At 39.0% G+C, this 25,379-nt stretch overlaps 1 protein-coding gene across 6 annotated transcripts in view; it reads right to left on the minus strand.

Annotated features, from left to right (window-relative positions):
- Positions 1–21,901, minus strand: part of RPRD2 (regulation of nuclear pre-mRNA domain containing 2) — a 94,403-nt gene extending 72,502 nt beyond the window's left edge. For 3 of the 6 annotated variants that reach the window (XM_043876190.1, XM_043876193.1, XM_043876194.1), the window contains exon 1: positions 21,120–21,899. In XM_043876190.1, the coding sequence (XP_043732125.1) occupies positions 21,120–21,324 (205 nt within the window). In that variant the 5' untranslated portion in view covers positions 21,325–21,899. Of the gene's footprint in view, positions 1–21,119 lie in introns of all 6 variants that reach the window. The other 3 variants (XM_043876191.1, XM_043876192.1, XM_043876195.1) reach the window with 3 other exon arrangements.
- Between the last annotated feature and the right edge of the window lie 3,478 nt (positions 21,902–25,379).

Here is a 25,379-nt window from a genome sequence, read left to right on the forward strand (position 1 = left end):
CACTGGAGAAGGGAATGGCAAACCACTTCAGTATTCTTGCCTTGAGAACCCCATGAACAGTACGAATAGGCAAAAAGATAGGACACTGAAAGATGAACTCCCCAGATCGGTAAGTGCCCAATATGCTATTGAAGATCAGTGGAGAAATAACTGCAGAAAGAATGAAGGGATGGAGCCAAAGCAGAAACAACACCCAGTTGTGCATGGGACTGGTGATAGAAGCAAGGTTCGATGCTGTAAAGAGCAACATTGCAAAGGAACCTGGAATCAAATTAGGTCCATGAATCAAGGCAAATTGGAAGTGGTCAAAACAGGAGATGACAAGAGTGAACACTGACATTCTAGGAATCAGCAAACTAAGATGGACTGTATTGGATGAATTTAACTCAGATGACCATTATATCTACTACTGTGGGCAGGAATCCCTTAGAAGAAATGGAGTAGCCATCATGGTCAACAAAAGAGTCTGAAATGCAGTACTTGGATGCAATCTCAAAAATGACAGAATGCTCTCTGTTTGTTTCCAAGGCAAACCATTCAATATCACAGTAATCCAAGTCTATGCCCCGATCAGTAATGCTGAAGAAGCTGAAGTTGAATGGTTCTATGAAGACCTACAAAGACCTTCTAGAACTAACACCCAAAAGAGATGTCCTTTTCCTTATAGGGGACTGGAATGCAAAAGTAGGAAGTCAAGAAACACCTGGAGTAACAGGCAAATTTGGCCTTGGAGTACAGAATGAAGCAGGGCAGAGGCTAATAGAATTCTGCCAAGAGAACGCACTGGTCATAGCAAACACCCTCTTCCACCAACACAAGAGAAGACTCTACACATGGACATCACCAGATGGTCGACATTGAAATCAGATAGATTATATTCTTTGCAGCCAAAGATGGAGCAGCTCTATACAGTCAGCAAAAACAAGACTGGGAGCTGACTGTGGCTCAGATCATGAACTTGTTATTGCCAAATTCAGACTGAAATTGAAGAAAGTGGAGAAAACCCCTAGACCATTCAGGTATGACCTAAATCAAATCCCTTATGACTATACAGTATTAGTGAGAAATAGATTTAAGGGACTAGACCTGATAGAGTGTCTGATGAACTATGAATGGGGAGGTTCATGACATTGTACAGGAGACGGGAATCAAGACCATCCCCAAGAAAAAGAAATGAGTATGTATAGATAGACTATTAAAAAAAAAATCCAAACTGATCATCTCTTGTTTAACTGATAGAATTATTATATTTACATTTAATTGTGGCTGATATATTTGGATTTGTTTTTTATCTACCCCGCTTCTCCTTTATGTCATGTTTCTCTATTCATGCCTCTGGGAAGTTTATTTTTAAATTCCATCTCCTCCACTTCTAGGGCTGGAAATCACATACTCTCTTCCAGTAATTTAGCATCCACTCTTGGGGGATATATATATGTGTGTGTGTGTGTGTATATATATATATATATATATAAACAAGGTCTCAAGTTAAACAATATTTTAAACATCTCCTGTCCTGAAAAAATACAAGGATTTTAGAACACTTTCAAATCAACTTCTTCTTGATCTACAATATATTGTCTAGTACAAGTTGACTTTTTTTTAAACTTCGCAAATTAAAGATTATTTTATACAGATAATGTTTAGATTTACTCTCATGCTTACAATCTATTTGCTCAACACTGCATTTTCTCTCTCAGTCCTTCCTCCTGGTGTTCTTTTCCTTCATCCTTCAGCACACAACCACTGGTAGGAGTATAGCAGTGTTAGTCACTTAGTTGTCTGACTCTCGGCAACCCCATGGACTGTAGTCCATCAGACTCCTCTGTCCATGGGATTCTCCAGGCAACAATATGGGAGTGGGCTACCATTCCCTTCTCCAGGGGATCTTTTCACACCAGGGATCAGACCAGGGTCTCCTGCATTGCAGGCAGATTCTCTACTGTCTGAGCCACCAGGGAAGCCCATTAGAAGGTCATAAAGCGAAGATCTGTTGGTTTCCAGCCTCCATCTTTCTGGAAATGACTTCATTTTACCCTTGTTCTTAAAAAATCACTCTGCTAGGTGTACAATTATAGACTGAAAGCTGTTTTGTCTCTGCACTTTGAATACTTGATCTCAATGTCTTCAGTCTTCCATTGTGGCTACCAGGCTGATTGTCATTCCTCTGCAAGCTACCTGTCTGTTCTCTGTGGCTTTTTAAGGGTTTTCTCTTTATCTCTGAATGTATTCTTCAGCCTAACTACAGTGTGTAGGTATAAATTTCTTTGTATTTAATATTCTTCATATACATTCTACTTCCTGTACATTCATATCTTTTATTAATTCTTCAAATTTCTCAGCCATTATTCCTTTATGGCTTGCTCTCTGTTCTCTGAGACTTCAGTCACACATATGTTAGATTCATTATTGTATCATTCCAATCAATTTGTCTCTTGCACTACATTTTGGGTAAGTAATTTAGGTCTATCCCTCGGTTCATTAATCCACCGAGATTTTAACTTCAACAGTTATATTTTTCATCTCTAACTTTCACTTTGGTTCTTCTATATATCTACATAACCATATTTGAGGGTCTTTCATTTCTTGCTACATTTGCAACTCCATCTTTTATTAAACATTTTATATATGACTATTTTATATCATTTCAATAGTTTAACTCTTTAGGGGTTTATTTCTATTAAATCTCACTGAAAGTGACTTATCCTTGCATTTAGTAATTCTTTGCTGTATTTTAATTGTGGGAATTCAAAGAGCCTAACCAGAAAAAAGCTTCCTCTCAAAGTATATTTACAATTGCTCTGGCAGAAAGGGGGTAGAGCTGACCTTGGTCCAATTTAGCATCTTTCTCAGAGGGTTATTTCACTTTGCTGTGGGCCAAAGGTTTAATTTCCCATTAGTGCTAACATGGCCATTTGCCTTTAGAGAGAGAGCAACCTTGCCTTTTTCGTTTGTCCACAGCCCACTGGTCCTGCTTCATCTGCCTCTTCCCTTTTGTGAAAACAGGCCCTTAGAGAGTGCCTTACTTTTTTAGCATATTGAGTAATGTATTAGAAATTATGCTTATAACCTTCCATACAGAAGAATTCCAGATAATTTACAAAGATACTGCTCCTTCAAAGAGATGAGACATGAACTGTGCACTCCTTAAGTGTAGACTGTGCACAGTGACTTCTTTCCACAGAGTACTGTTTGATGGGGGGGGCGGGGGCGGCTGATTTTATAGTGAACAAACCTAACTAATACTGCCTCAGCCAGGTGATCAAGGGTGGCACCATCAGTGGTAAGTCATGCTGACAGGATGCTCCTGATGTGATGTGATGCAAATGGCACTTTTCCTGTGTTCTTTCCAAGAGCCTATAACCCCAGTTAATCATGGGGGGAATGAATGAATGAATAAATATCAGACAATAAATAAATAAATAAATAAATATCAGACAAGTTCATATATTTATTTGCTTGTTTTTGCCATGCCGAGTGTCTTGTGGGATCTTAGTTCCCTGTCAGGGATGGAACCCAAATCCCCTGCAGTGGAAGTGTGGATTCCTAACCACTGGACCAGAAGGGAATTCCCCAGGCAAATCCATACTAAGGGACATTCTATAAATACCTGATTAATAATCCTCAAAACTGTTAAAGTCTAAAGGAGCCTAAACTGACATGATGACTAAATATAAGGTGAAATTTTGGATGGGATCCTGGACAGAAAAAGACATTAGGCAAAAACTCAGGAAACCCACAAATAAAGTATGGAGTCTAGTTACCAATTACATATCAATAATTGGTTCATTAGTTGTAACAAACGTACCATATACCAATGTAAGCTGTTAACAACACAGGAGGAAACTGGGTGTCGGGTATACCAGAACCCTCTATTCTAACTCTGCAATTTTTCTGTAAACCTAAAGCTATTCTAGAATAAAGTATTTTTTTAAAGTTACGTTACAATTTCTGCGGGATTTAGCTATGCTTTTTAGCGCAAAAAATATAGTCTCCCTGCAAAATATCCAGTCAGAAATTGTCCTATTCACCTTTCTCCCCGGAACAACATGCTCCTTCCCAGAACCATGTTCCTGGGGAACTCCACTGGCATACTTTCTCTTCCCTTAATTTCTGAGAAATTACTTTGCTGATCCTCTCCTCTACCTAGGGTATCTTTTCTTCTGAAACACTTGTTTTTCCGAGGTTCTTTCACTGGCCCTATTCTCTTCTCATTTAAGATACTGTGCCCTGAGTGCTCATTCATTAACTGCTACAGATAAGCTTGCAATTCCCCAGTCTACATCTCTATTCCCTCTCAAATACAATAAATACAACAGAGTAGTTATGAATATATTTTTTAAGTCAGTCAGAACTAGTTTCAAAGGCCAGCACCTGTTTCCAACTGCATGACGCTTTCAAGACTGCTTTTCTCATCTATACAATGAGATAATAATAGTATCTACCTTTTCAAAAATTTTTCTCAAACTTATGTAATATACATGAAATTCCTAGAAATTGCATCAAGTATGTAACTGAAAATAAATACTAGCCAACATCAGGATTATAAGCACTAGGAAAGTGATTAATTATCTATTAAACAACTTGTCTCAGGTGCCCTCCGAACACTCCAAATCCTTGTGTTCAAGTCTATTTGCATTACCTATCCTCCCAAATTTCCTGTCACCCAAGACAGAATCCACAGAATCCATTTTCTAAGCTTTCTTCTAACTTCATCCCCAACATCCAAGTGGTCAGCAACTTCTGTCAAATTCTACTTTCTAAACACCTCTTATATCTTATCTGTCCTCTCCACTACCACTATATTCTAATTTTCTAATTAATTTATTTTCATTGGAGGCTAATTACTTTATAACATTGTTGTGATTTTTGCCATACACTGACATGAATCAGCCACGGGTATACATGTGTCCCTTATCCTAAAAACCCCTCCCACCTCCCTCCCCATCCCATCCCTCTGGGTTGTCCCAGCACACCGGCTTTGAGTGCCCTGTTTCATGCTCCGCACATGGACCAGTCATGTTTTACATATGGTAACATACATGTTTCAATGCTATGCTCTCAAATCATCCCACCCTCGCCTTCTCCCACAGGGTCCAAAAGTCTGTTCTTATTACCTGTGTCTCTCTTGCTGTATCGCATATAGAGTCATTGTTTCCATTTTTCTAAATTCCATATATATGCATTAATATACTGTATTGGTGTTTTTCTTTCTGACTTACTTCACTCTGTATAATAAGCTCCAGTTTCATCCACCTCATTAGAATTGATTCAAACCCATTCTTTTTAAAAGCTGAGTAATATTCCATTGTGTATATGTACCACAACTTTCTTATCCATTTGTCTGCCGACGGACATCTAGGTTGCTTCCATGTCCTAGCTGTTGTAAACAGTGCTGTGATGAACATCGGGGTACACGTGTCTCTTTCAATTCTGGTTTCCTCAGTGTGTATGCCCAGTAGTGGGAATCCTGGGTTGTATGGCAGTTCTATTTTCAGTTTTTTAAGGAATCTCCACACTGTTCTACATAGTGGCTGTACTAGTTTGCATTCCCACCAACAGTGTAAGAGGGTTCCCTTTTCTCCACACCCTCTCCAGCATTTATTGTTTGTAGACTTTTTGATAGCAGTCATTCTGACCAGTGCTACCACTATATTCTTTCAGATCTTTGTCATTTGGTTATATTACTCTTGTGGCTTCTGACATGTCCCCCAAACATGTTGCTATTTATTTTTAGAAACTGTAGTATCAGCTTTAGGTATTGCTATTTTAAAAACCAAAATACATATTTTTTTTTGGCATAATACGAAAGCAGTTCATTCATCACTCTTGGTTGTCTTTATCTCTTTCCTACCTACTCACCCATTCCCATTCTCTCCCTTTCACCCAAACTCCTTACCCTATTTACCACACAGCTCAGGAAACTCCCCCGACTCTACCCATGTCATGGCCGACTTATAGCGTGAGTCTGAACCTGAGAGAAAGAACCTTCCATAATGAAGAATCTCTCCTAGGGAAAAGAAAGGATTTAAACTCCATTTAGGAAATGTTTTCCAAGTTGGCCAAGAAAAAGTTAAAACTTCGGCAATTTTGTATTACTGAACAGAGAAGTGGTTCTGAAAGCACTGGTCAGGGGAGTTAAATATGGCAAGAAGATAGTAAAGTTCAATCCAATCAGCTCCATCACCACATGGCAATTATAATGGTGCCTCAGACAAAAAGATCAAAGTCAAAGAAAGCAGCAAAGTCCAGGGGCAGCTGATGATTTACATTACAATGGGTTTTAAAATATAATTTTTAAAATACAAAATACATTAAAAATCTGAGCTCACTGACTTCATTTTTTAAATTTTAAAAGCTTTGAATAAATCCTAAAAATAAACTAGTAATAATACCAGTATTACAAAAAAATAATTTGCCCAGTATTACAATCACTATCTAAGGCTTTTGTGCCTTGACACAGTTCCTTTGTTTTCAACATATCTTCCCCCTCCTCCCCCCACTATGTCTTAAAAATCATGGCTTTTGTTGCTTCTCTTTGTCTTTCCCACCCTCACTTGTCTATGAGCACCTCTGGTTATTCACTCCCTGCTTCTGATTCTCTTATACCTTTGTTTGTATTTGGAATGCCTTCTCTCACCTGCTTCATTATTTTTATTTTTGTACAAGTATTTCCTTCATGAAGTCTTTCTTACTACACACAAATAAAAATTTTTCTCTGCTCTTTAACTGGGGGTTTCCTAGAAAAACTTCCATAACAAAGCTTCCCAAAGTGTGTTCCATGGAACACTCAAATCACATGAGATGGCTAGAAAAGAAAGGAATTCCATGGTCAAATAAGTTTAGAAAATACTGAATAGCCTTTCCCCCACCTCTCCTGGGAATTCACAAAGCATTTTATTCAAGTCCAGCAGCATGAAACAGGTTTATCTTTAATTTCATAGTACCTAAGCTTTGACAGTGACACCCTAAACATCACCATTTTCTGGGGAAATGCTGTTGCACAAAGTCAAATTCATACAGTATTTGTTGTTCATTGCTATGTTTTGTCTGTATCTAATCCACACGTCTCAGTTTATACATATGTACACAGTAATCTTATACAATTGTACATGGCAATCTGAGGATAAGAATAAGTAAGAGGATAGAAATGAATTCTCATCCTAGTTTACACTAAACATAGTATATATGTGTAAGGATGCCCTAAAAGCAGATTTCAAAAGCTCTTCACTTTTTTATTATCAAGTTTTTAAAGACTTTAAAAACAAAGTGAAATTGACCTTCCAAAAGGTGTTTTGAAATGAAATGTTCTTTTACAAAATCTTTAATTTAAAATTTAAAAATGTACATGAAAATGATTAACATTTGGTCTTTATTATTCCAACTTCAATTTTTAGAAACCCCTTGTTTTTGACAGGTCACTTAAAAAAATCCAGTGACACTAAAGATACTGCTGTCTCGATGAAATTCCCTCTGGAGGTGCATTTTCATATTAGCACAATAGCTATAAAAACATACGAAAGATTCTTAAATTCTATGAACTGCAACATGCTGTTATATGAATAGGTACTTGAAATACTCAAAATAGGTAAACAGTTTCCAAATTAGTGCATTTTCCAGGCATTCTCTAGTATTAACAAAAGAAGGACCAAAAATTTCATGTTCATTCCTTTGGACTATTAACCTTAAAATTTCACCTAGGGTATGCAGGATTAACTGGAAGAATTTACAGCTTAAGCAGACAGGCCTGCATGAAACATAGTGTAATAAAAATACATACCATAAACAGACGCAGTCTCAGAGAATGAACTTATGGTTGCTAGGAGGGAAGAATGGGGGAAAGGGATGGGGAATTTGGGATCAACATGTACAGACTGCTATATTTAAAATGAATAACCCGATGAACCTAGAGCCTGTTATACAGAGTGAAGTAAGTCAGAAAGAGAAAAACTAATACCGGATATTAACACATACATATGAAGTCTAGAATAGGGTAGCACTGAAATACATATATTACCATACGTAAAATAGACAGCTAGCGGGAAGCTGCTGTGTAACACAGGGACCTCAGCCTGGTGCTGTGATGACCTAGAAGGGCGGAGGGGGGAGACTCAAGAGGGAAGGAATACATGTATACTGACAGCTGACTCTCACTGTCGTATGGCACAAACCACTAGAACACGGTAAAGCAATTATCCTTCCATTAAAAATAAAGAAAAAATATAAAACCAAAAATTTTTAAAAAGTGAGGAAAAAATGCATAATCAACAAAGCTACTATGTAGCACATGGAACTCTGTTCAGTGTTCTGTGGCAGCCTGGATGAGAGGGGGATTTGGGGGAGGATGGGTACATGTGTATGTATGGCTCAGTCCCTTTGCTGTCCACCTGAAACTATCACAAAACTGTTAATCGGCTATACTCCAATATAAAATAAAGTTGGTTTTTTTTTTTAAATACATAACATAATTGCATTTCAAACAACAATAGTGGGCACTTCCCTGGTGGTCCAGTGGTTAAGGCTCTGCCCTCTCAAAGACGGGAGCATGAATTCAATTCCTGGTCAGAGAACTAAGATCCTGCAAGAATACTGGAGTGGGCTGGCAAGCCCTCCTCCAGGGATCTTCCCAACCTAGGAACTGAACCAGTCTCTTCTGTCTCCTGCACTGGCAGGCGGATTCTTTACCACTGAGCCACCTGGGGCTTCCAAGAGAAGACATCTCAGGAAATAAATAAATAAGGCAGAATCTTATAATGAGAAAAGGTATACAAAGAAAATAAAACACAGTGATGCATTAAAGAGAATCATAGGCAGGAGCAAAAGGGATAGTAGGCACTAGGTCTTTGGCTAGGATGATAGGGAACAACCTTGAAGGAGATAACATTTGAGTTAAGACTTGAAAGACATGGACTTCCAGGCAAATTTTTCATATAAAGTTGTAATTTATAAAATGGTAGCGATAATATAAGTGGTAGTGTATTTTACAACTTTATTTGGCAAGATAAAAGGTCAGCAAACTTAAGATCTAACAAATTAAAAAATAATGCTTATAAAATAACATCTGGAAACCTCTGGGCAATACAAGGCATTAAGATGCGAGACAATGGATGTTTACCTTGTAGAAACTGATAAAAGGTCATTTTACAATATAAATCAGTGAACTATCAAACCTTTTGGTTTCAGGATCCCTTTACACCCCTAAAAACTACTGATCATCTTTTGTTTCTGTGGGTTGTGTGTGCTCAGTTGTGTTTGAGTCTTTGCAGCCCCATGGCCTGTAGTTGCTAGGTTTCTCTGCCCATGGAATTTTCCAGGTGAGAATCCTGGAATAGGCTGCCATTTCCTACTCCAGGGGATCTTCCCAGACCAGGGATCAAACCCACGTTTCTTGTGTCTCCTGCATTGGCAAGTGGATTCTTTATCCCTAGCACCACCTGGAAAGCTTATGTGGGTTAGATGTATCTATTTACTGTATAATAAAACTAAGAAATTTAAAATATCTCTCAACTCATTAAAAATAATAATAAACAATTCAGTTAATAAATTATACATACTTTATTAAAAGCAAATGTATTTCCAAGACAAAAGTTTAGTGAGGACCGCAGCACTGTTTTATGTTCTTGAAAGTCTAATGTTTGGCTTTAACAGAAGACAGCTAGGCCCTCACATCTGCTTCTATATTCAATTTACTGCTGCTGCTAAGTCGCATCAGTCATGTCCGACTCTGTGCGACCCCACAGACGGCAGCCCACCAGGCTCCTCCGTCCCGGGGATTCTCCAGGCAAGAATACTGGAGTGGGTTGCCATTTCCTTCTCCAGTGCATCAAAGTGAAAAATGAAAGTGAAGTCACTTAGCCAGGTCCGACTCTTCATGACCCCATGGACTGCAGCCCACCAGGCTCCCCCATCCATGGGATTCTCCAGGCAAGAGTACTGGAGTGGGTTGCCATTGCCTTCTCCAATTTATTGCTATATACAAGTTGATGGATTTTTTTTCACCTCTGCAGCACAGAGAAATCATCAGAATAGACAGGTACAGGTTCCCCCTCACTGGGGGGTGACGCCCATACCCTTCCTCTGCCTTGCTTCTATCTAACAAACCATTTCTCTATGTCCTCTCCCACTTGTTGTTATGCTATGTCTGTAATAGTAAATTTTTTGCTTGCAAAAAAAAAAAAAACCGAGGGGCACAGAAATCACAGAAACAGAGAATAGAATGGTGGTTGCCAGGAGCCAGAGTAGGGGAATGGGTAGATGATGGCTAAAACGTGCAAACTTACAATTATATAATTAAGTTCTGGGGATCTACTGTAAAGCGGGGTGACTACAGTTAACACTGTGGCCTTATTACTCACAAGTTGCTAAGAGAGAACATCATAAATGTTCTCCTAAAAAAAGGAGGGTAATGATGTGAGGTGATGAAGGTGTTCAACAACCTAGTACTGGGGTAATCATTTTGCAATATACATACATGTATCAAATCATCACAACTTATACAATTTTATATGTCAATAATATATCAAAAAGCTGGGGAAAAAACAGGCACAAGGGCCATTGTCTTATGTTCTATATACTACACTATACAATACTACAAAATACCAGCAAACTTTGAAAGAAGTGGGAAGTGGCCTAACACAAAGGTAGAGTGTAGGCTCCGGAGTCAAAACTACTTACATCTGAATTCTGGCTCTACTGATCACTAGCTGTGAACCTTGAACAATTCATCTTACCTCACTGAGCCTTCAAGTGATTCAGTTATATCATCTATAATATTTTATTATTTTGCCCCTCACCAGCATAGCTAATTTTACATATATATCACTAGTAGACTTACTAAGTAATAAATTATGTAATACTTACCTCATGAATTGTTATGAGATCACCTGCTAAGAACTCAGTTAACATTGGCTATTTATTACTAAACCTACCAGTGACAATGTTTGTGAAGGTAACTGTATTAATGACTAGAAGTTTAACAAAGAACACTGTTAAATAGTAACGAAGTACTTGTAAGCAATGCAGGCTTTGAAACCACTAGGTATCTTTTCTTTCTCCACTTGCTCTTACCTTCAGCCTTCAGAAAACAAAACTAGCTTATGCTTAGCCACCCTGAAAACAAGCAGCTTCCCTTTCCTATGCTAGAAAAATGTTCTGACAATTTCCTCAAAATAATCAATTGACATCTCTAAGCCTCATTTTATAAAAATTTTAAGTGGGGATAACTCCTATGTTACAGAGCTGATGTTAGGATCACAAGTAACATATATACATGACATCCAGAAAGGGTGCTCAGGGAATGATACCTTCACTCCAAGCAAAAAAGTGACACCTCTTCTAAACTGGTATAGCACATACACTCATATTACCATACTTCGCAGAACCGGCTATTTTTGTTCAATTCTTATCTTAGTTAAAAAACATTAAGTTCCTTGTAATTCCATCTCTTTCAGCAACCTAACAAAGTTTTATATAGGGTAAACATCCAGTATTTCTAAATTCATTTTCTGAATTCTGTATCCTTACACCTAGGAGTACACACAATAAAAGATATTTTAATAACTCAAGTAATACTGACTGCCTCTTGGACAGAGATCATAATTTTAAAATAATGATCCTGCTACTTTAAAACTATCACAATGATACAGGGAACACGAAAACAGAACAGGACCCATTTGGGTCTTTTTTTCTTTTTAATTAAAAATAAAGTTATAACGCCTAACATTAAAAAAAATGTTCCCTTCTAACAGTGAAATTTTCACTAATGGAAACACTCAATCTGCTTTCCCTCTCTCTCTCCCTCTGCCCCTCAGCCAGTACCAAAGAACAATAGAGTGAAAGGAAGTGAAACTAATCACTAGTGAGTGAAGGGAGAGATGAGGGAAAGATAAAGGCTGCAACCAAAATTTAAAACCAGCATTCTAAACATTTTCTTTCAACAAACAGCCTCTAATTCAATGTTTCTTATAGAACAAGAAAAACAATGAGGTATTTTTTAAAACTATCTTAATCTTAGTTGGAAAGATACTTTAATGTTCTAAAGCACAAATGGACTGTTGCCTTTTTCCAAAGAGTAACTAGGTTCTACTACTTTCTCCACAAGATGCGCCTTTTCTCCAGGTTCTATAATTAAAATCTGTGGGTGCAGGGGAATCAAAAGCACTACAAAGCACAAACTCCTTTCTGTTTCCTTGACAAACAGAGAAGCAGCTTAGTCAAGGTGGTTTGTGCAACAGTGTTAAGTTTTGGTGTAATTTTTTTTACTAGGGTCTCTTGAAATCCTTCTACACATTAAAAAAAAACCTCATGTTAGACAAACAAAAAACCCCACAACTCTTATGTATTCTCAATTCTCAGATAGCTGAAAATTTAAAACAACAAAGTCAAAATATACCCTTAGGACTTCTTAAAGTACTGCTATAAAACACTAAATGTGAGGAAAGTGGGGCAGAAAAGAGAAAAGATGGTGACTGAATGACAAAAGCTTAGGAGAAAAAGAAGTTTGGATGCAAGTATTGCTTATTAGCTTATGAAAGGCAGGAAGCCAAATCACTAAAATAAAAGCAGTTGTCTTCACTCTCTAAAAAATTACACACAAACATACACTCAACCCCTTCTCTACCAACAAAACTGTAATTTGAGGGGTGGCCTGTTTAAGGAAATGTTAGTATTAGTAATTTTCCACTGGAAATGAAAATTTCCAATGGAATTTTCAAGGTATTTCCACACCACAAAATCACTTGAAGTATGTCAGTAGTGTTTCACACTCTGAGTTATGGAAATGTTTACTTGCTACATAATTTTAACATTTTAGTTTACTACAGGATGCATAACAAAATTATGTTTTACATACTGTTTTAAATCTACCTAGGGTCATGTGTATACTACTACCCTTCAGCATTTGAGAGACAAAACAGCTAAATGAAGACTGCAACAACTACTTGTAGAGTCTCTTAATACAAGTAAAAAGGCTCATTTAGTACACACTATTATAATAATTAGGCGTATAGTTAAGGTAGTTCATGTTTTGAAACACTGTCAGAAAACATGGAAATTATCTACATCTCTGTGAAAGGAGGGCAGTGGAAGGAAGAAAAGGTGACCAAAGTATCCAAAGGGCAGGGAGAAGACTGATTATGCAATAACTTTACAATTGGGAATTATAACAGACCTAATGCCTAACTGATGCAGAAGTGCTGTTAAACCCAAGCCAAGGGTAGAAACATGAAAGAGATCAAAATAGATTTATTACTTCTTTGGGGAGCTGAAAAGTAGTTTACCCTGCACTTCAAAAAGAACCGAAGCCAATAACACAAAACACCAACTAAGTAGAAAGAGAAACACTGGAATGCCCTAGAGCGTTTTCTCTGGACCTCTTCTCTATCCATACTTACTACCCTAACTTACTACACTGACTTCTCTATCTACACTTACTTCCTAGTACATCTCTTCCAGGCCGTCTCTAAAGACAATTTACATACTCAACAGACACCCTGTGGTGACTGTCACACAGCTTTGTGAATACACTGAAATAAGTGAATGAATTGTACACTTCAAATGAGTGAAGTTTGTCAATCAATGTTAACTCTTTCTAGTCCCTCGGGGAAAAAAACAACACTCACTTCTTGATTATTATCCTCTGTTGCTGCTGCTGTTAAGTCGCTTCAGTCATGTCAGACTCTGTGCGACCCCACAGACAGCAGCCCACCAGGCTCCCCCGTCCCCGGGATTCTCCAGGCAAGAACACTGGAGTGGGTTGCCATTTCCTTCTCCATTGCATGAAAGTGAAAAATGAAAGTAAAGTCACTAAAAAAAAAAAAAAAAGAAAGTGAAGTCACTCGGTCGTGTCCGACTCTTAGACACCCCATGGACTGCAGTCCACCAGGCTCCTCCTGTTACCGCACCATTTAATTCATTTAAAACCCCAATTGGATCTATTCTCAAAACAAATTCAGAATTAAACTACTTTTTATTTTTCACAACCTGGTCCAAAACCCACCAATATTTTATCCCAGGACTACTACCACAGCCACCTACTGGCATCCCTGTTTCTGCAGCAATTAGAATGATCTTTTAAAAACAGAAATCAGTTCACATCACTCCTTTGCTCTAATAGTTCCCCATCTCATTAAAAATAAAAGCCTAAGGATGCCTATAAAATTGTGATCTGTCCCTCCTGTCATATTACCCACCAAAATCTGAGTTCATCTGCTAATCCTCTTTCTCTACTCCTTTCCAGTCACAAAAGCTTTCCTGCTGTTCCTTAAACTCACCAGGCACACACTAACCTGAAAACCTTTGTGTTTTTGTTCTCCCCTCACACTCATATCTATATTGTTTATAGTGCCTCATCTTCCTGCTCAAATGTCACATTCTCAGTGAGGCCTTTCCTTACACCTAATTTAAATTTTTGTAGAATGTTCAAACTACCACACAACTGGACTCATCTCACACACTAGCAAAATAATGCTCAAAATCCTCCAAGCCAGGCTTCAACAGTATGTGAACCGTGAACTTACAGATGCTCAAGCTGGATTTAGAAAAAGCAGAGGAACCAGAGAGCAAATTGCCAACATCCATTGGATCACTGAAAAGCAAGAGAGTTCCAAAAAAACATCTACTTCTGCTTTATTGACTATGCCAAAGCCTTTGACTCTGTGGATCACAACAAACTGTGGAAAATTCTTCAAGAGATGGGAATACCAGACCACCTGACCTGCCTCCTGAGAAATCTGTATACAGGTCAAGAAGCAAGTCAGAACTGGACATGGAACAACAGACTGGTTCCAAATCAGGAAAGGAGTACATCAAGGCTGTATACTATCACCCTGCTTATTTAACTTATATGCAGAGTACATCATGCAAAATACTGGGTTGATGAAGCACAAGCTGGAATCAAGATTGTCGGGAGAAATACCAATAACCTCAGATATCCAGATGACACCACCCTTATGGCAGAAAGCGAAGGACTAAAGAGCCTCTTGATGAAAGTGAAAGAGTACAGTGACAAACCTGGCTTAAAACTCAACATTCAGAAAACGGAGACCATGGCATCCAGTCCCACCACTTCATGGCAAATAGATGGGGAAACAATGCAAACAGTGACAGGCTTTTTTGGGGGGCTCCAAAATCACTGCAGATGGTGACTGCAGCCATGAAATTAAAAGACGCTTGCTCCTTGGAAGAAAAGCTATGACCAATCTAGACAGCATATTAAAAAGCAGAGACATTACTTCGCCAACAAAGGTCCATCTAGTCAAAGCTATATTTTTGCCAGTAGTCATATATGGATATGAGAGTTGGACTACGAAAAAAGCTGAGCACTGAAGAATTGATGCTTTTGAACTGTGGTGTTGGAAAACTCTTGAGAGTCCCTTGGACTGCAAGGAGATCCAACCAGTCCATCCTAAAGGAAGTCAGTCCTGAACATTCATTGGAAGGACTGATGCTGAAGCTGAGACCCCAGTACTTCGGCCACCTGATGCAAAAAACTAATTCACTGAAAAAGACCCTGATGCTGGAAAAAGATCAAAGGCGGGAGGAGAAGGGGATGACAGAGGATGGGATAGTTGGATGGCATCACCGCCTTGACGGACATAAGTTTGAGTAAGCACTGGGAGTTGGTGATGGACAGGGAGGCCTGGCGTGCTGCAGTCCATGGGGTCACAAAGAGTCGGACACAACTGAGTGACTAAACTGAACTGCACACTCTCTATTCCCGATCCCTGATTTATATTTCTCTACAGCACTCCTAGTATTTTTTACCTTCCAGTATACTTAACATCATTTGTCTGCTGCTTGTCTCTCCTTGCCAGAGTATAAGCTCTGGGAGGGCAGACATTTTTCTCCGTTTTGTTCACCTGCTATATCCCCAGTGCCTGGCACAGCAGGTATCCAATAAAGCATTGTTAAAAGCACTGAATGTAGGGATTTATAAGCAAAATTCATCTTCAAACTTTAGGAATCTGTACCAAGTCCACTTACACTTGTACACATGTGATATGTGATTAAAAAACCATATGCCTAAGGCAGTATTCTTATAGTCTATATGCCTGACCAACATACCTGTTACAAAGGATGAATTACAAGGAAAGTAAACAGTTAAAGGATCAGCTACATTTCAGATACCAGAGCCTCAGAAAATAGTTCCAGATCCTCAGATTTATGGAATATCAAATATAAGATTACAGACTTGGGACTTCCCTGGTGGTCCAGTGGCTAAGACTCTGCATTCCCAACGCAGGGGGCCCAGGTTCGTTCCCTGGTTGAGGAACTAGATCCCACATGCTTCAACTAAAGAGCCTGAATGTTGCAACAAAAACCCGGCACAGGCAAATAAATAAATATTAAAAAAAAAAAAAAAGATTACAGACTTCACTCTCCACTGACCAGTGGAGCTACCAGTGTGGAACCCTAAACTTTCTACCACCAAAAACTCCTATTAATTAATCTTAAAGCACCTAACATTTAGAGATTTCTATCACGTAGACAGCTTTAATACCTAACATGCTCAGCTTTGTTTCCCCCTTTCTTAAAAATTATAAATGACCAGCAGAACTTCAAATCTATACAAGATAATCAGTTTTCCCACAGAAAGCAAAGATAAAAACAAACCCCACAAAGCTTCAAGATCTAGACATTCTAGTTAATCTGACCTAACAATGAATAAATAGGCAGGTTATCAAAGGTTTTCTGCATTGTAGAAGATAAAAGACTAGTACAGTGGCTATGAGTGTGAGTGTATGCTCTAAATCAAGAATGCCTGGGTTGAATCCTGGATCCGTCACTTATTAGCTCTCTAACCTTGGGCAAGCTACTCAACCTCTCAGCGCCTCTGTTTTCCCATCTGTAAAATGGGAATCATAATAATACCTACTTCAAAATATTGTGAGGACCGAATAAATTAATGTATGTAAAATGCTTGGAGCAGTACCTGGCACATAATAAGCACTTGATAAAAGTGAGCTAGAAAACCACCATCTTCATGGTTCACCCAAGGATTTGAGAAACCACTGCCATACATCAAAACTAGTAATTGCACCTTGCAAATTCTCTGCAACAAATTAATCCTGTATGAAGAAAAAAATTTTTTCCCAGTCCATGTTTATATGACAGTTTCTCTCGTGGACAAAATACTGGATTGTACTGAGATTTGTTTCAAATGGGAGGGGGAGGAAGTAAAGGGGATAGGAGAAAAAAGATCGGCCCTTAAAAGAATAACTACAAAAAAAGGAATAACTACAGAAGTGGGGTGATCAGAAAGGGGGAGGTGTCATTACTTTTCTGATTTTGTTCATATTTAAAGTTTGTATCAAAAACAGCTAAAAGAAAATCCTAACAGATTTTTCTGTTCTACAAATGATTCTACTTTCCTATATCCCCCTTTTCTTCAAAAACTCACTTAAATTCTCATACACCTTCCAAAACAGACCAATCCATTCAACGGTTGGAAGCAAAACATCGTGGAGATATCATGAACACAACATATTCCATTTTTTCCTACTACTTCTTCAGAGAACTTGCTAATTCACTACAGAAAGGCTGGCTCAAATCATCTGCCCCTGACTAGGTATATAGTTTTCAGCACCATTCCCAAAACAGAACAATTATTTCAAATAGTCAGGACCTTAAGATTAACTACATCATCACTGTCATCATCATAAACAATCTGAAAATATTTCTATATGCTAGGACCTATACTAAAATACATGCATTATCTTCTTAAATCTAGACAACAAGCCTATAAGAGATAACTCTCTCTACTCACAAATCAGAAATTGGGGCTCACAACTTAAGTACTATGCATAGAATCACCCAGGTTATTAACTGATGGAATTACTATTTGAACCTATGTCTACTCTAAAGTCTGTATTTTTCTACTTTTCCATATTGATTTCTATTAAAAATGGGAGGGATGAATGAAATATAGAAATGACAATAGTCATATTGCACATCAAGCCTATGTAAGAGCCACATTTTGAAACTGCAAACAACCATATCTATTATTTCTTTTACTAAATTATAAATGTGGCCTTCTGATAAACAGAAATTAAAACCATTCAAGTTCTTGATTAACTATTTCACAAAATTATATTGGCAAATATCTACTGATTACTTATTGTGTGCCAAACACTGTTCTAGTTGCTTGGGATACAGCAGCAAAGAAGACATAACCCTGGTGAAACAACATAGACAAAAAACATATAATACGTAAATAACTTAATTTCATAAAATGAAAAATAAAGTGATATGATAGAATTCAACTGAAACCACTTAAAATAAGATCATTATGGAAGACCTTTCTGAGGAAGTAATATCTGAGCTTGGATCTAAAATGATAAGACAGCAATGGAAGAAGCCTGAGAAGTAGTAGGCAGGGCAGATAGTGTAAGAACGTGTAGACCTTTTTACCTGTAGTAAAAGAAGTTTAACTCTTAAGCCTGTTGCAATGGAATGTCACTAGAGGATTTTAAAGCACAGAAATGACATGGGTTCATGCTACAGAAAGATCACTTTTGGAAAATGATAGCAGTGAAAGGGTCAAACAAATTAAAACAAGCCTGAATAAAATTGGTAAAACCCACCATGGAGTCTGTCTTCAGGAAGACTACTTGCCTTCTCTAATAAATTATTTTCTTTATTTCTATTTATTTATTTTTTGGCTATACCATGTGGCTTTCAGGATCTCAGTTCCCCAAGTGAGGACTGAACCTGGGTCATGGCAGTGAAAGCCCAGAATCCTAACCACGAGGCCACCAAGAACTCCCAAAATTATTTCCTTTAAAGTGAACTAAAGTCTCTTAATATACATTATGAAATAAAGGGTAAAACGAAAATATCTCAGGATGAGTTATACAGTTACTTAAATTCACACTGAGGTCTAAATATAAATTACTGAAGAACAGATGCCAAAAGAAACAAAGAGAAGCAAAAGTGGCATCTGGAAAATGGACAGAAAGGCTGTGAATGCCAAAGACATCTATTGCACAAATTTGCCTAAAGTTGATTTAGAAGCCAAACTCCAAAATAATTCTAACACTACTCTCCTGAATATTTCTCTCAAAAGGTTTTATTTACAGTAAGACAGATGACATTCACTAATGTAAACACAAAACAACTACAAATTACCCTTAACCATTTTAGAAAGTTAAGCCCATTCCACCAGGGGAAAAAAATCAGGTTTATAGAAAGCCAAAAACATTTTGTGACACAAACTTTATATAATGCACTTCAAATAAAGTATTGTCTTCCTAGAGCAACCATTCTTTTTCACTCTTAAAATATCAGCAAGGGAAATATGCTCAGGCACAATGTAAAAAGCAGAGGCAGAAAAATTCTGGCTCCAGTGTATCTCATCATCAGTGACTAGAAAAAATATACTGTAATTGTCATATGTAATCCCACAGACAAGGATAGGGACCAACTTATCTTTGCAAATGAGGTAACCGTATAGTTAAAGCACCAGAGCCCAAAGGTAGGAAAATGTTTTAAAACAGGGAAGAAAAATATGTTTAAGAACAATATGTCCTCAAGCTTGAGCACTGCTTGCTACCACTGGTAGACCAAATACATTAAAGAAAAATCATGATAAAAATAAATGAAAAAAAAAAAAAGAAAAATCATGAAAACATTATTTTACAAAATTAAATGTGACCACTGTCATCTGATATGGTGGAGTCAAATCCCAACTCCACCATAAGCTTAGCAGCTTCCTTAATATTTCTGAGTCTTAGTTTCCCCATTGGTAAATCAATGATTAAAAAATCGACTTAGGGTTAGTTTAAGGTAGAATGAGCTACTAGATATACTGTAAATGACAAAAGGCCTGGGCACATAGTAGATACTTATTATGCGAGTCTTTGATAGTGAGGAGTACCATACTTGATATTGTATTTTCTAATTTTACCTCTTGGAAAGAAGGCAACTTTGATCTGCTATTGGTAAATACAGATAATCTCGCAAAACGTCTCTCCCAACAATAACTATAGATAAATGGTTTGAAGTTTTGAGGTCTATGATTTTGCAAGTTTTATCCATCCGTTCCCTTAAAAAGTAAACACAGATCAAAACACTACAGAGAGAGTAGGAAAAGTGGAATAATAATAATAACTGGATGATGGGTTTCACTGGTGACAGCCATAGACAAGAAGCTGTTCAACAAACATAAAATTCAGAGATATACAGGGATTTTAGGGTCAACCGTCTCTTCTGTGTAGGAAGCAACAATGACTTCTCCACACTTCCTTCGTCCTAAAGATTTGAAATCTGCAAACAATCCACGCTTCCTGACAATTTAATAGACTTCTTTTCCGCCGTAAAGCAGCAAAGTGAAATAAAATCAGCGAAGTAGACAAAAAAGCAATTAACTCGGGGTGAGGGGGGGGGAGTATTATATATTCAAAAAGCACACTTTTGATTCCTTGTTTGGTTACCTATGAAACCAATTCCTATTCTTTAAAAACGTATCTGAACTGACTGAAAAGTAGACGAATATGTTTTTCATTTTAAGGTATTAGTGGCAATACGGACTACGGTTGTTTTTGGTCAGTATCGAGAAGCCTGTATTTTACTGCAGCAAACACAGGTCGAGGAAAACCTCTCAGGTGGTCGGTCGCCTGAGCTCTGTGTGGCGCTCACGTTACCTCTTCATCTAGGTAAGGTTCTTACTACACATCACAAGTTTTAGGTCAGAGGAAAATAGAATTGTCCAACACATTCCGCGAAGTAGGTGCATTTACTACTGCTTAAACCATAGCAGTACGAGAAATCATTAACACATTAAGGCCTATTAGAATTAAACGGACGCGACACTTTCTGTGAACGTTCAGTAAATACAACACCTCACAAGGCTCTGAAATAACATATAAATCTCCACAGAATTGGGCCCAACGGCCCAAGGTCACACCAAGCCAGTGGCTATAAAATCCAAGAAATGATCAATCTCCTACAGTTCAGACAATCCTGGCTAAAAATAAGTCTGGGTTTGGCAACACTTGGGTTGAAGCTCTAACGTGAACAACCCCAACCGAATGCAGCGGCTCCACAGGGAAACCCTAAACGTTTCGAGCAGTATTTCCTTCCACTCCCCAGTCTTCCCTTCCCTGGGCACCCCCAACACTCACATCTCCGGAGCCACTTCATCCAATGGTAGACGATAGTAGTGTGGTGTTTCTTGTTCTCTATACACCAAGACGACAAGCCTTGAATAGATTCCATGGTGTTAGTTACCGACTGGAATTTTCGATCCAACGAGGACTCCAGAGCCCCTGCCGAAGAGGCCGACGAGGAGGAGGCCTTACTGCCGCCTCCGCCGCCGCCGGCCGCCATCTTCCCGGTTTGCACAAGCGCTGCTGCTCCTCTGGCGGCCGCGGCGGCGACGGCGACGGCGGCGGGAGCGGGCAAAACAATCACTGCGAGTGCGTGAAAGCCGCAGGTGGGGAGGGAGGCCAGGGGGTGGGGATGGTGCACGCGCTAGGCTCTTCTGGAGGTAGGACGGGAGGACCAGGTGCTGGGCACGCTGGCGGCTCCTACACGCTGCAAGGAGGGGCTGCGGGTTTCGAATGTTTATCAGAATTGTTCACGGGATTGTGTTTAAACCAGTCAGCAATCACGAAGAATTACGCAGAAAACAGCTCTTGCAAAGCCTTTCTAAACGTCTGGCCCGGAAATTAAATGGTTTTATACTCTTCGGCTCTCAACGCTTAAGGCCCTTCCCCAACACTCCTCTAAGAGTGGGCGTTAATATCTTAAAGTAAATACTACCCGACTGCCCCTTCAGTTGCAGAAATCTTTCTCTCTCCTTTAGGTCCTCTAGCACAGAAAAGCCCAAGGCTACCTAGTCAGGAATTTTTTTGCAACGCAATAGCAGCAGCGGGACAGCAACAGTATCGCGCACGCGCTGCTTGGACCCGCCCCCCTGCTTCCTTCTCAACCTAGAAAGCAGAGGGAGGCGTGATGGCGGGGCAACCTGGCCAATCAAGGGAGAGGACGAAGAAGCGCGCGCAGAAGCCCACAAGCCCCAAGGGCTAAGGAGGCGCTTCGATGCTTTGTGCGCCTGCGCGACAGGCCAGCGTGTAGCGGCTTGAGAGGAAAAACCGGGAGGGAAGGGCTAGGGAGTTGGTGACTAAAGAGAGGTTGGGGGGAGGGGCTTCACCGCTCCACCCCGCGTTTTGCTTCCTAGTGAGGTGTCTCTCTTGGAGCTGTCCAGCTCACACCACAGGACTGAGAAACTCCCACCGTTCAGCGGCCACTTATTTTCTGGCACTTGCAGCTGCCGCTGCCGGCGCCGCTGCTAACTCCTCGGGGTACCGAGGCGCGACAAAGTAGATGGCAGCCATCTTGCAGTGCCTCAGAGGGCGCGCATGCGCCAGCTCCGGCAAGCCATTCACTACGCAGACTCCCAGACCAAACAGTTTTTTACACTTCCCTTGGACGATACCATTCACAGCCCCTTGACTTTTTGGATTATAGGAAGAGGAAGTAAATGACGTGAAACGAAAATTTTCCCTGTAGAATTTTCGAGACAAGGAAACAATAAAAAGCAAGATGTGATTCACCATCGCCAATTATGATGCAGTCTTGCAATTGCATAATACTTTATAGTTTACAAAACCCTTAGAAATCTATTATATTGATTAGCACAACCTAAATTAACCAGGCCATAACATCTGCCTATGTAAAACTTCTGGATAGATTTGGAGGCTTCTGTGTGCCACTAAGCACATACAATTATTGTATTTTAATTCTTTCACGTCTCCACAGTAGACTCACATTTACCTGTTTTGTCAAGCTCACATTTCGTATATGTTAATCCAACAAAAAGTTGTTGTCTTGTGCCAAGTACAGTTCTAGATGTGGGGCGGTAACAGAGCAAAACAGACAAAAATCCCTTTCCTCTGGGGTTTATTGGCAGGAGACCATAAAAATATCAACGAGTAATAAGTTCTCCTGCAATGCAAGAGACAAGAGACCGGGGTTGGATTCCTGGGTCGATTCCCGGGTCAGGAAGATCCCTGGAGAAGAAAATGACAACGCACTCCAGTATTCTTGACTGGAGAATCCCATGAACAGAGGAGCCTGGTGGGCTACAGTCCATGGGGTCGCAAGAGTCGGACGTGACTTAGCGACTAACCCACCACCAATAAGTTCTATCCACGCAGGGTAAGAGAGAGAGGGTACTGTGTGTGTGTGTGTGATCCTTAAGGGAATGGTGGTTTGGTGATCAGAGACAGCTTTTGGAAGGAAGCGATAATTAGATCTGAATGTTGAGCACAAGGTAACCAAGCAAATATGGGGGAGGGAAGAGAAAAAAGCAGGCTGGCAGAAGAAACAGCTAGTGCAAAGGACCTAAAACACGAATGTCTTGAAATATTAGAGGAAGAACAAGGAGGCCAGTTTGACTAAAGAGGGGACAAATAGTAAAATATGAGACCTGAGAGGTGAAGAGAGAGAATTCATGTAGGGCCTGGAAGTCCACTCTAAAACTTTGGCTTTCTACTTTGGGATTTGAAACACTTATAAGCAGAGCAGCTTTAAACAAAGTTACATAGCATTCTTCTTAAAAGATTATATTGGTTGCTATGTTGAAAATAGACTTCAGAGTAACCAGTTAAGGAGACTATTGCAGTGATCCAGACAAGGAGATGATGGTGGCTTCTACTAGGGTGGCAATAAAAAAAAGAGAGAGAAGTGGTGTCAGATCCTAGATATAGTTTGAAGGTAGAGTCCAAAGGATTGCTCATAAATTTAAGGGGAATATGAAAAGAAAAAAAAAAAGAGGCAAATATGGCACCAAGGTTTTAGACCTGAGCAACTAGAACGGTGTTTCTCAGCTTTTTTTTCCATTACTGTTGACCCTGAAGATTCTTCTTAGATATTTGTTCCTATTCCCCCTAGCCCCCATGAAATGTTAATGCCACAGATACACTGTATATCTGTTTATGTACTGTCTGTATATATCTGTTCTTTATACAAGAATAAGAATGAACTTTGTATTCAATGCAGAATTAAGGATGACTAAAATCTTTAAGTTAAAAATTAAAATTTTTTGGACTTCTCTGGTGGTCCAGTGGTTAATAACCCGTCTGCCAATGCCAGTTAGGGTTCAATCCCTAATCAGGGAGAATTCCACATGCCAAGGGGCAACAAAGCCCGTGTACCACAACTACTAAGCCAGAACTCTACAGCCGGTGCTGTGCAACAAGAGAAGCCACTACACTGAGAAGCCCTTGGACCACAACTAGAAAGTAGCCCCACAGACACACACAACTAGTGAAAGCCTGAGCACAGCAACAAAGACCCAGAGCAGCCAAAAAAACTAAATTTTTTAAATTAAAAAAAATTTAATCCTAGTAATATATAACAATTTTATAACTATTTACTGAGTAAACTTTAATATAACTTATTTCTGTAGGTTGTAATTGATTACACTACATATGTAAATTACCAATTTATATAAATACATAATAGCAATGTAATGTTTTTAAAAAGTCATTCAAAACTTATTTTCCAGCAAAAGTGAAATAATTGAAAAATTAATTTCTTAAAAAATTATAGGAACTTTTATTCGACATGAGAAAATTGCTAGCTGCTAGAGATTAACTCAAATTTTGACATTTTTTCTTCTCAGCATTGATATAGTTAGTGATGAGTTAAATAGCTTTTGTAGAATTAAATAATATAAACAATTTTTATTTGCTTCTCAAAGTCCAAATCATGCACAGAAGCACAAACATAACATTCCTGACAGCAGTAACTGTGTGTAGGCACCTCCTTCACTATTTCTTATGAGGCCCCCTACTTCACAGTCAGTAAGGACACTGACTTCAAAATAGGTCATTTGAGACAGATAAAGTTCTCCAATCACAGCCATCTGTTCCTCATGGTTTTGTAGCACTGATTTTGCATACATTTTTGGTATCTTCCATGAATTCAATGTCATTGCTTCTTGTGTCATAGCCAAGAAAATGAGAGAAATTAAATAAAGGGTAAGATTTTGTTGGGTAGAGTTCAGTTTTAGAAAGTCACAAAGCACTGCAATGTCTAAAACTTTTTCATTCCCTCAAGTTCATAAAAGAAGTCTTTTTTTTCCTATAAATAGGAAACATCAATTTAAGAATTGCCAGTATATAGATGATCTTAAAGCCGTGACATGGATGAGGCCACCCAGGAAGTGAGTGAGCATGCTGCTGCTGCTAAGTCACTTCAGTCGTGTCCGACTCTGTGCGATCCCATAGATGGCAGCCCACCAGGCTCCCCTGTCCCTGGGATTCTCCAGGCAAGAATACTGGAGTGGGTTGCCAGTTCCTTCTCCAATGCCTGAAAGTGAAAAGTGAAAGTGAAGTCACTCAGTCATGTTCGACTCTTAGCAACCCCATGGACTG

This window comes from Cervus elaphus, chromosome 20 (genome assembly GCF_910594005.1).
Source record: "Cervus elaphus chromosome 20, mCerEla1.1, whole genome shotgun sequence".
NCBI classification, from domain to species: Eukaryota; Metazoa; Chordata; class Mammalia; order Artiodactyla; family Cervidae; genus Cervus; species Cervus elaphus.